Source organism: Mustela putorius, unplaced genomic scaffold, assembly GCF_011764305.1.
Source record: "Mustela putorius furo isolate JIRA1106 unplaced genomic scaffold, ASM1176430v1.1 tig00000765_pilon_pilon_pilon, whole genome shotgun sequence".
NCBI classification, from domain to species: domain Eukaryota; kingdom Metazoa; phylum Chordata; class Mammalia; order Carnivora; family Mustelidae; genus Mustela; species Mustela putorius.
This window is the reverse complement of record NW_025421470.1, coordinates 6,553,678-6,566,091: the sequence shown is the minus strand read 5'-3', so window position 1 is coordinate 6,566,091 and position 12,414 is coordinate 6,553,678. Positions and strand designations below refer to the sequence as shown.

General features: G+C 44.5%; 1 protein-coding gene across 5 annotated transcripts in view; it reads right to left on the bottom strand.

Annotated features, from left to right (window-relative positions):
* Positions 1-12,414, bottom strand: part of ERG (ETS transcription factor ERG) — a 241,056-nt gene that overhangs the window by 162,621 nt on the left and 66,021 nt on the right. For 4 of the 5 annotated variants that reach the window (XM_004762164.3, XM_004762165.3, XM_013061285.2 and 1 more), the window contains exons 2-3: positions 10,785-10,886; positions 6,031-6,118 (exon numbers count right to left, since the gene is read on the bottom strand). In XM_004762164.3, coding sequence (XP_004762221.1) covers positions 6,031-6,069 — 39 coding nt within the window. In that variant the 5' untranslated portion in view covers positions 6,070-6,118; positions 10,785-10,886. Of the gene's footprint in view, positions 1-6,030; positions 6,119-6,534; positions 6,655-10,784; positions 10,887-12,414 lie in introns of those variants that run through there. The other variant, XM_045084501.1, reaches the window with a different exon arrangement.

Sequence of the window (12,414 nt, the reverse complement as noted above, 5' to 3'; positions counted from 1 at the left end):
ATCCACAAAATCACATGCGAACGAAGTCAGTTCAACAATTCGCTTTTTGGCAAGTCCTGACCTTACATCTCTCCATTTCTCTCCTGAATATTCTCTCTCCTTCCTTCTTCCCTTCTACTGCTATTATGCAATAGTATGCAAATATAGAATTTTATATATTAATACTATAACAGTATGTTATACAACTGCCATAATTAATATAAGAATATATTGTTACATTAATAATACTAATAATATATTAACATATTGATATCTTACATCAATATATTACTATTAATGTTAATAATATATTAGTAATAGTATCTTATTAATATGGTAAAGCATTCTGTAACTACTATAATATATAAGTGTAACAAAACACAACATATAACATATATTAATATATTTATAATATATAACATGTTAATATTAATATTTTAACTAATGGGGTACTAATAACATCAAATATATTAATAATAATGTGTAAGAGAAATAATAAGTGCGTAGCAAGTGCCAGGTACCACTCTGAATGGTTTAAATATACTAACGTCCACTGATTTAATCCTCAGGAATCTACAAGGCAGGTACTTTATTCAGCTCCCTTTACAGTTGAGGAAACTGAAGCAATCAATAAGTAAAGCCAAGTTTTCCACCCAGACTATCCGACCCAAATGCACTTTAAAAATAAGCAAAACTTACAAAGGCTGAAAGTAAAAGAAGGGGGAAGAAACACAATTAGAAACAAACCCCAAGTTTGCCAACTTTTCAGTCCTTCACAGGCAGAAGCAACAGGAAACCTGGGCAGAGACCTTGTTTAGTCCACGCTCCGCTGCCCATGACTGATCTTCACACAAAGCCTTGGGGTGGGGGATAGAAGCTAGACTAGCTAGAAGTGGACCACAGAACTGAGCCTGGCCATCATCCTCTGGAGGACAGAGGGTCTGTGTGGCAGTGGAGCAACAGATTCCAGACATTTCCAGGCATCATGGCCCCAGAGCTGCCCCTGTGACCCAGCAAACCCTGGAACATGCTCAGAATCACCCACATGCTTCCTCTACAAGAAAGTGTGATCCCCAGGAGGACCCGAGGCCACCAGGCAGTCCGTGGGCAGAAACAGTGGGACAGGTGAGCACAAGCAGGCACAGGTGTTGTGAGTGGGACAAGGCGGGATGCCTGAGGACGACGGGTGAGCCAGGGGAGCAGGTCAGGCAGTTTCCCTTAGATACCTGCCCAGCCCCTAGCCCTGGGTCCCTCCCAGCGGCGTGCAGTGCTGTATCCCAGGTGTCTGGCGACGTGTGACTTGCACCTGGATGGCAGGTGTTACATCTTTGTAGTCTCCTATTCCTCCACCCACCCCTAACCCAGCTAGGGGCACATGGAAGGCTTGGGTAAATGGGGTGAGTCCCTCTCAGTGCTGAAGGCAAGGGGACTCACTCAACTCAGAAGTGGCCAGAGCCTCCCTGAGAAGCTCATGCTCAGCCCCAGCGCAGACTCAGCTCTCATCACCACCCGCCACCCAGATGTCCCTTGACCAGCGCAGGCTCCCGCCTTCTGTCTTAGAGCAGCACTGGACCAAGTGATCTCCAATGAAACGATTTGCTGGAGTGCAGAGTGGTTTACAATTAGAAAGTATCTTCCGAAGCATGATTTCACCTCGAGCTACCCAGCTCCACCTTCCTTTCCTTTTCTTTTACCCTTCTTTACATCCTAATTTTTTTTTTTTTAATTTTAAGTATCACTCTTGCAAACCTTTCTATGCACTCCTCAGCTCACAACAGGCAAGACCAGGACCTCAGAAGCCCCTTCCAGAAGCTTTCCCCTCCCCGACAAGGTAGGTCCTCTCCTCAGGTATGGACTCGATACAGCTTTTTTCCTTTTCAACGCATATATGTTTCTCTGAAAACATAATGTTTCTTTCAGTTCTGCCCCTTTTTGATCTTTATATGCGCAAATGTGTTGTGTTCTTTCTCCTGTGACTTGTTTTTCCACCTGACCCTGAGAATCACCCACATTAATACACAGACAGAGGTGGACACTTGCTGATTTTCATTGCTGGGCAGACTCCCGTTATAGGTCGGGAATGCTGTTTATTTATCCATTCTCCTGGTGGGCATCTGGACTGTTCAGTTTTGCTAAGGTCCATCTCCGGGGATCCAAGGGCAACAGGGGGTGTGCCCAGGGGTGGGGCGGCTGGAGCACAGCTGGGGCCATCTTGAGCTTCACGAGGTAACACTCCATGGATACCAAAGTGGTTATACTGATCTACACTCCCACCAGAGTGGGAGAGGGCCCTGGGTGCCACATCCAAATCTCTGTGCTAGAAACCTGTTTTATCTGTATATTATTATGTCTTCCCTTATCCCTCAGCCCCTTCTCAAAGCAACTAGCCCACATGTCCCACACATGCAACCATCTGCGCTGCTGTGGTCACTGAGTTTTAAGTATGTGCATATGCATGAAAATTATATGACGTTGTTTAGGAAGTGCATACGTGAAAAGCATGGTGCCAAAGAGTGCATGTTGTCATTTTTTATTTTTTTGCTCAACTCAGTATTTTGCCAGATGTGCGCAGGCTGCTTCATTGTATTAGCAGCACTGCAACACTGTATCTTTAAGGTGGATGCTACCCTCACTTTACAGAATACCAGAGGACTAGCTCAGGACAATCCAGCACCCACTGTGTAGTAGTACCTCACTGAATATTTGCACTGACCCCACAAAGTAGATGCCTGCATTTCAGACAAGAGAAAAACCAGGCACAGAGATTGAGGAACCTGCCCAAAGTCAGTTAGTGATGAAACAGGATTTGAATGAAGACTTAAGACCTCAGAGCCCTTGCTCTGATCCACAGCATGAACTAGGACGTATGACCCGGAAGGTTTTTGTGACCCGCATCTCCAGATTACACAGCCGGTGAACCCATGAGTGAAACTCACATTCCCACTGTTGCCCTCGGTCCAGTCTTTGCTCAGTCAGTTCCCAAACATACAGCCTCTGTGCAAATGGCTGGTGAATGGCGAAAAGAACTACTGAAAAATGTGCTGATCAGGAGTCTCTTTAAAGCTATAAATTTGACTAATACATTAACCCTCTTCATCAAATGTTAGTAAAGGAAAATACCAAGAAGATGGAACTCTTGAGAGGACCTGCAATAATGGAAGTTAGAAATTTCTTTATCAGAATGAGAATTAATGACCAAAAGTTTGAATCCTAAGAAAATGAATCCACAAGTCCTTTTCCCTGCTGGGGATGATAGCAAGGGTCCATCTTTGGCCGAGATGGGCGCCCTCCCTCCGCAGAACAGAAGCATGGCCACATGCACCTAAAATGCTAGGATCATGCTTCTGGAACGTGTAAGTATAATTTTTATTATAAGAAAGGACCAGCCAAGGGCCAGTCAAGAAAGCCAAATTAAAATGTGCTGAGTGACTTAGTATTATCACCAAGAGAGAATAAGTTAAGTTCTTTTAAAGTCCTGCTCATTTTCTTCACAAATGAATTGCCCCCACAGTTACACTATTTAAATCAAGAATGGTTTATATTTCACAGTTACTTACCATCTTTTCCCTTTATTATTATTTCTAGCTCCTTAAACATATAAAAGGGTAAAAGCAATTTGTTCTGGCAGAAGAGAACTACAGTAAATCACGCAGAATAAATTTCTTAAATACCAAAGGAACAGTGCTTCCCTCCAGATCAGCCTCTGGACACGCGTGTGAAGCACACATAAAAATCTGTCTCCCTACCACCTGCCACGTGAAGTGACTCCTGTGAAGAATTCATGTCCTTTTCAGGTGAAAAAAAAATGTTCGGTAGCAATGCGCCAAAGACAAAATCTTCCAGTACTTACATCAGCACATCCAGTGGAACCGGCCAGACACCATTTATAAGAACTCCCCCTCCCAGAAAGAAAAGCTGCACTCAGCCCCGAACCAGAATCTTCTCAATACACAAAATTTTACTGTGTAAATTTCCCAAATCAGGTATTTTAAGGAAAAGGTGGAAGGCCATCTATTTTTCTAACTTTGTTGTCAAGGACTTGAATTTCATTTATCAAAAAAAAAAAAAAAAAGTCCAAGAGTATTTATTCAAATTCCAGCAGGTGGAATTGGATATATTTACAAAGGACACAAACATCTCTAATATCATCTTCTCCACCTCGGAGTCAACACCCGTTGTTCTTAACTACACCTCCAAATGGCCAGTTCATCTTCCAAAGACACAGAAGCCATTTGAGTTGAAATTTGTTTTTTAAAAAGCTTTCTGGGTTACCATTTCTCATTATCATTCATTTACACTTAACCACCACGAGGATAACAAGATACATCAGAGCTGAAAATACAGCTCCGTCCTGAGATCAAATCGGGACATTGCCACTGAACACATTCTCAGAGATCGTGTTTCTCAGGTTTACGGAAGACTGTTGGCCCTTGATAAATTCACTTTTAAAGATCTGTAATGATTCCTTGCTGACTTCATCTTTTCCTCCTGGTTGGCTACAAATAAAATGCCAGTCAAAATGAATTTCGGTTGTTGATCTTCATACCACCAAGTACAAGAGATAACTTATTCTATCACCTTCTCTGCGAGATGTTATTTACATTCTGCAGCAAAAAGTCTTCCCCACTCTCACCCCTGTGTAGCATGGACACACTTGCCAAACATGCTCCAGGGAGAGAAACCTTATCACATCCTCAAGAGATTTCCCACTTGGCAGTTTGTAGACAGAACCGCCGCAACCCCAGTGAAACATCACACAGGAATCCCACTGTAGTGTCCCTGACCAAGACATCCAGAGCCCTCAACACTCTATGGGTCTCCCATCTTTCTGACACTTTGGAAACACCCACAAAGCTTAAGGAATGCGCTGAACTCATCACCTCTGAACCCATTTTTGTGTATGAATGTGAATTCCACATAGTACAGAACACTCCCCAATGTACTGCTTTTAAAATGCATGTGGGTGCATGTATGCATGTGAGTGTGTGTGATCTGGGAGGGCATTCTACATTTTAGCCAAAAAAAATCATATCATTTTTATAAAATTGTATTTAGCTTTTCGATTATAAGCCATTGTCTGTTTTCAATAAATGTTTTAGGTCAAGAATAGAGATTAGTAAAACCAACCAGGTCACTTAGGGAAAATGAATTTATATAGGGAATGTGTAGAACTGGTGAAGTAGTGAATGTTTTGGGCCCGTGTAGACAGCTGAACTAACTAGCAGTGGTGTAGACAGCCTCTCTGGGTAATGTGGCTCAAACCCCAATGTTTCCTGTAACTTTGATCTGGGTCAAGTTATTGAAAGTACCATTTCACTTCCCTCCTTGGCTATACTCGCAGGTATTATAGTGTGGGTGCAAACGGGTCAGCCTCCTCTTGGGGACTCTTGGTGGCTCAAGTCTTACTTCCCCATTGCCACACCTCCAGAGGTCCCAGGAGCTGCCCCGGGAGAGCAGCTGGTACGGGTATGCGGGACAGCTGCTGAGATGCAGGCATGTCCGGGGAAACCACGAGTACTCGGCCTCAGCACCTTCCCAGGTAACCCAAGGTAACCCCAAGCAAGCACAAAGGGGGTGGAACTCGGGCAGAACCTGGAGGAATCCTTAACGTGCAAGCCACATACATCCCTGAATGTGGCTTGCACGTTAGGTCAGGAGTCAGTCAGGAGTCCTGAGTGACAGGCCAGACAGTAGATATCATCAGGTTTGTGGGCCACAGGGTCTTGGTCACATCAGAACACGAAAGCAGCCACAGATGGTGTGGAAATGAGGGAGTATGGCTGTGTCCCAGCACAACTTTCTTTGTGGACAATGAAATCCAAATTTCATACCAGTTACACGTTTATGAAATATTATTCTTCCAATTTTTTTGACCATGTCATATTGTGAAACCAGTCACCTTAGCTTATGGGGGTATAAAAAAGGTGGCAGGCCGAATGTAGCCCATGGCGGAGGGTGGCTGCCACCTCCCCGCCCCCCCGCAGTCACTGATCTGAGGGCAGGCAGATGAGCAGGAGGCTAGGGCGGCTGCCCCACCATGGGGAGACCTACCTTGATATGAGCTGCTGGGTCTGGGACAGTCTGAACCATGTCCTTCAGCAGATCAGCTCAGTCACCGTCCGCTCAGAACCAGAGACAGCTGGGAGACAAAAGGGGACAATCAACAACCACATTTCTGAGTTTTGTTTTCCCTGAGGACCCCACACAATATGCCAAGGGGAAAAGAACCCCAGCTTTGCACAGATCTCGACGTGTTTGCCCACAAGCACCTTTCAGGCGTGCAAATGGAGCTGCTAGAAGACCCGTGTCTTCTGTCGGGAATGTCACTTACTTAGAGCCCCCATCAAACACCGGCCGGACAAACCCAAACAAACCCACATCACGGGCAGCTCATACACGTCATTTCCTGTGGGCAGCGTCTGGGAGTGATTGTGTCAAGGAAGAAATAAAACTGAAAATGAGACCTTTTCTAGGTTCTTGAGAGAACTAGGCTTGGAGTCCCACCAAAACTCATGCCATCCACACATGTTTTAAGCTTCACGATGGAGCTCTTACTATAAACCACCGCTGTTCGTGACGCGCCCAAGTGCCGTCCCTGGACCAAGGCTCACAGGCAAGTCCTCCTTTACTCCTGACCACCACTGGGAGTCAGCACCCAGATCCAGCCAGGGACAGGGAGACCTGGGGCTGGTCTTTCAGGATCACCTGGTTAATAAGCAACAGAGCCAGGATTCAGGTCCGACTGGCCTGACTCCAAGGCTCCTAAGACACTTCAAGTTGATGTAATGAACAGGTTTCCCCCTGTATTTTTTTTTTAAGATTTTATTTATTTGACAGACAGAGATCACAAGTAGGCAGAGAGGCAGGCAGAGAGAGAGAGAGAAGGAAGCAGGCCCCCCGCCAAGCAGAGATCCCAGGACCCTGAGATCATGACCTGAGCTGAAGATAGAAGTTTAATCCACTGAGCCACCCAAGCACCCGTTCACCCTGTATTTTGAAGATACATTAGTTCATTGTATTTTTTTAAGATTTTATTTATTTATTTTGAGAGAGAGAGAACACAAGCAGGTGGAGCAGCTGAGTGAGAGAAAGGGACAAGCAGGGAGCCCGAGACGGGACTTGATCCAGGACCCTGGGATCATGAACTGAGCCGAAGGCAGATGCTCAACCCACCGAGCCACCCAGGCATGTCATGTTAGTTCATTTTAAAAATTATTTTAAATTTAAACGAATTTAATACTCTAGGGATCAATACATTCCTTTACTTGGATTATAAACCAGTGTTTTGGCTACTGTCTGTCTGCCCCTCCTCATCCCCAGGGCCACTCTCCACAGCCCCCTTCCCTGTCCCATACCCCTGGAGCTGACCCCCATGGGCTACCTTGGCAGGGCTCCCTTGCCCTCTGGCCCCCATCACGTTCAGTCAGTGTGACACCATCTGCAGATCAGGGTGCAGGAGGAGAAAGGGCTGGAGTATTTCTTCCCCACACTTTTCCACCACCCGCTTCACACTCCCTCCCTTTTTGGCCACCCTTCTGGCCTATGGGGACCTCACCCATCCTGGGGACCCTCACCCAGGGCTCCCAGCTCCAGGAACCATTTTCTGCCCAGGCTTTGGTTCTCTGTACATCTTAGCCAGACATTGCTTCCTGGCACTGAAAACCTGCCTTTCAATGTATGTTTTCAGGTGCCATCACTATTGGTTCCCAACTGCCATTTTTGTTTGGCTTTATTTTCTTCCTTGTAAAACTGGCCTACGACTCTTAGCAGGAATGAACTGTGAAATAAAAATCAACAGTCCTCTAAGATGATACTCATGAAAGCTCTCAAGTCTACAGCTGACCACGTTATTCCAGGGAATAAATAAAGCAGTCATGGCAACCCGAAGGCATCTGTGTTCTGCCTTTCCAACCCTCTCCAGGCACAAACACATCCACTCCCAGCACAGATGGGCTTCTCCCAGGAAGCCCCCACCTCCAGGTCTGCATGCTTATGGTCTGTCTCCCAAAAGGGCTCCATGGACTTCTCTCCAGATCTGGGGGAGCTTGGCTGGACAAAGAGACAACAAACATGGAAATTTAGGCGATACTCTTTACTTCAGCCAATTTTCACGATCTTAGAATGTATCCAGTGTTTCTATCTAAGCCTAAGGCAAGTCCTTTTTGGGATAGTAGTTGCTAAAGATGCAAAAGGAATAAAGTACAGCTTTAGAATTGAATTGGGCATCCATTGAAGGGGACCCACAGTCTTGTTATACTGGTGAGAACAGAGGCTGGAAGAGAATGGGAGTCTGGCCAAAGCTGCCTTGCTCCTCTGACCCAGGAACCTCTGACTCCCCCAAGACCATCTCCTCAGGACAGCAGGAGTCACCCCAGGAAAACGCTCTGTTCCAACAGCCATTCAGCCTGACAGAGGCCCATCCTCAAGATCCCCACTATAAGACCTCATGCTAAGAGCAGACTGTTCATTCTAAATGTTTTTGTGTCCCCATAGGGCAGCTCATCCCACACAATCCCTCCTTCCCTGCTTCCTTCACATGCTGCTGCTCAAACCAAGAGCTGAAGCTTGTACCCTCCCAGCAAGGCAGCAGAAGGAGTGTTCTGGAAGTCCTGAGCCCACGTCTTGAGATCCAGAGGATTCCTCTTTCGTCTCTGGGAACCCAGTTTCCATATCTCAAGCAGCATGGGAATGTGACCAAAGCCCAAGGTAGGTGCACAGCTGACACACTGGAAAAACTGGATTTTTAATTTTAAGCTAACTAGTTTTTAGTAAGTAGAAACATTTCAGGCAAAATGGCTGTAAGCAAACCCACGATAACAAATCCATTCATCACACGAGCTGGTGGTCATCAGGCACATTTGCTCCTGGTGAATACAGACCAAGCAAAACAGCCTTCTACCAGCAAAGCCTCAGCCTACCATAAGAAGGTAACAGGTCTAATTCCTGCCAAGAGCATGAGCACCCTTCCCCCTAAAGGGAATGGGAGGAGGGGGAAGCAATTGAGACACCCACCCAGGGCCCATGATTTAAGGAAGCACTCTCTTTCAGGCTGACCCTTATTCTAGCCCTGGTGCCTACATACCAGAAGTAAGCAAGAGAGATCAGTAGAAAGAGGAAGAGTCAACCAAATGCACCTTCACATTTATCTACAGAGATGAAAGAGAGCTTCCTCAAAAGGATATGGCTTATCTCTCCAAATAACTACAAATACTTATTACAAAGGGTTGAAGTACATCGATCCCCCAACCCTTCATGGATTGGGGGTCCTAACCCCCAGTAGCTCAGAAAACATTCCTTACAGGGCACAGGGTCTTTAGAGAAGTTATTGAATTACAGTAAGGTCACAGGGTGGACATTAATCTAATGAATGGAGCTCTTCTTCACTTAGAGGACAGAAGACACAAAGACACAGGAAGAAGATGGCCATCGGGGGGCGCCTGGGTGGCTCAGTGGGTTAAAGCCTCTGCTTTCGGCTCAGGTCATGATCCCAGGGTCCTGGGATCGAGCCCCACATCGGGCTCTCTGCTCAGCAGGGAGCCTGCTTCCTCCTCTCTCTCTGCCTCTCTGCCTCCTTGTGATCTCTGTCTGTCAAATAAATAAAGTCTTAAAAAAAAAAAAAAAGATGGCCATCGGAACTCAAGGAGAGAGGCCTGGGACAGCCTCTCTCTCATGGCCTCGAACCAACTCTGTCCACACCTTGCCCTCAGACATCCAGCTTCCAGAACTGTGAATCTGTTTGTGACATCTGAGCACCTAGTCTGCAGAACTTTGTTATAGCCACCCTGGAAAACTAATACACATTTATTGAAAGGTTGTGCATAGTATTTCAACTGACAAAGATTATTAGCCCTGATTTGTAGGGTGGGATGGGGGAAAGGTGTGTCTTAGGAGTCACACCCAATTTATTTGCGCTCTTTCCTACCAGACACTAACTTTATTCAAGGAATGTCCCAGTATTGCTGTCCCATCTACTAACCATTCCTGGCTTCATTTTGGCAAAGGAGATATTTGTTTTAAGTTCTATGGCCTCAGTGAGTGTGATATAGGCCCCACCATAACCTCTCCCAACTCCTAAAACGTTTTACTGAGAGAAGCCTGATAGTTCCCAACAGCTAAGGGGCATATTTTTAGATAAAAGGCTAAAATATTCCACCTTTTTTTTTTTTTTTGCAAAATTAATGAATGCAGAGACACATTCCCTGTGTCTGCCTTTTGAGAAGAAGCTTCTACTAAATTCAGGTGAAATAACTATAAAACAATGCAAACCGAACTTAGTAATATGACAAGACAATGTAAATATCATAAAGGATAGGTCTCTGTAGACACTGCCCTTGGCCTCCCGTCCTTCTGGAAGAAGCAGGCAAGAGCAGGAGACAGCAGAGAAAGAGGGGTGATAAGGTCAAAACTTGTAAAGCAGTGACATAATCACCACTCCCCTATGTCAGTGTCAGGGGCTGGCAGGCAGAGCCGGGCGTGAGGCATCTTACTTAATGAAGATAATCAGTGGAACCAACACAATCCCTCAACATATACTAAATGGTCCAAGGAAAGGCCTTTGGTTTTTGTTTGGTTTCTGGTTTTGTTTTTTCACCACAGTAAGTGTACTCTTGAATCCTCACCACCTATTTCACCCATCCCCAACCCATCTCCCACCAACGGTCTTAGAGGTTTGGAACACAAATAATGCCATATCCAAGATACCAAATACTTATATATTTGTTTTTCTTTTTTTCTTTTTTCTTTCTTTTTTTTTTTTTTTTAATTTTTGACCAGGAGAGGTAGGGTTATCTGGGATTTTGTTTTACCTTTAATTGCCCTTGGCCCCACCATCTTTTTTCTCTGCGAGTCATTGGTCTTGCTTTCAGTCAACACTGCTTTTCTTGGGTCTTCAAAGATCTTGGAACAACCTGAAAAAATTTTTCAATAGATTAAACCTTGGGGTTTTTATCCAAAAAAATTAACACCAAGGATCAACAGTAGGTTTAGTGACAAAACCTATTCCTTCAACACTATTCTAAAATGAGAATGAACTTAAAATCCTCCCCTTAAGAACAGGGGTGAGGTGGGGAGATGGGGGTGGCAACATTCCTCCAGGGAAGCTAAGTGTCTTGAAGCAAAAATGAGGAGAGAAACAAAGACCAAGCCTGAGCTGGCAATAGCGAAGCAGACATATACTTTTGCAAAGAAAATATTTTGAAAATGTTTTCCTTTCCTTACAGACCCCAGCCTTCGTAATGATGGCTTCCCCAGATCATTCTTTCAGCACTTTTGTCTGCTCAGAACAAAAAGTCACAGGGTTTATTAAACATCCTGAGAACTGTAATTAAACAGTTGTTTTAGTTCCAGGAAAGAAACACCCTTTTCATTTGTAGATGCTGAGGAGGACCCATATTTTTAAAAACGTTAGAACACGAGAAAACTGAAATAAAAGACAGAGGGCAAAGAGAAAAAAGTCTTCCTTAGAATATGCTTGTCACCACAGCTCTAAAATCTGATCTCTTTTTGGAGATAACGGGAATTTCTGTGCTGATGCAACTTTCCAAGTAAAGTATCCAATCCCAAAATATTACATCTAACAGAATCCTCACAAAATGACAAATTGCAAATGGCAACTGTTTCGGTTGAAAATATTTTCAAACTAGAAAACGTCTTAAGTATTGCATCAAAAATCAATATTTGCCACGGGCAGTATTATTTCTAAACGTTTCCGCAGTCCCGCTGACGCCCCCACTCCGCTCAGGACGCCAGCCAAGTCTTTGGGCCTGTGATTTGGGACAGTTCATCCAGTGGCCCAACATCCCCACCAAGTGTTTGTTGTGATATGGAAAATATAAACTCTTGCGAAAATATGAAGATCCAAAACCACATATATAATACGATGTTGATGTTGTTTAAAAAAAGAAAAAAAAAAAAAGCTAGATGGCTGAAAGACAGCAGGATGGTAGAAAGAGAAGGGGGAAGCTCTCGGGAAGCGTGTGAAATCGCTAAAAGAAGCAGACTTTGAGTTTCCAATGTGAATTCCAAGGGACTCTTACTTTTCTCTTATTTTCTTCTGGGTATTTTCCTAATTTTCAGAACGAAGAAAATTCATCTTGAACTCAGCAATGATGGTTTTCTATCCCTGGACATATTTCAAAGCATTTCCCGGACAGCAATGTGTGATTTCTGCCCACCTCCCCGCCCAACCCTTATGGAGCAGCGCTTGCCTCCTTAATTCAGGGACGGGATTGTTGGCAGGTAACAATGAATTAGATTACACTTGTCCTGGCTTCACAGACCTTGAGTTAATAAAGGTACTCCCAAATTTCCTTTTCTCAAAATCCAAAAGGTAATATTGATAATCACTTGGTTAAATGCTCTCCATGGGCAAGTGGTTAAAATCATATTTAGTTTCCAGTTGCTGAAAAGGGTATGAGTTTTAAAAGCATGGGCTAA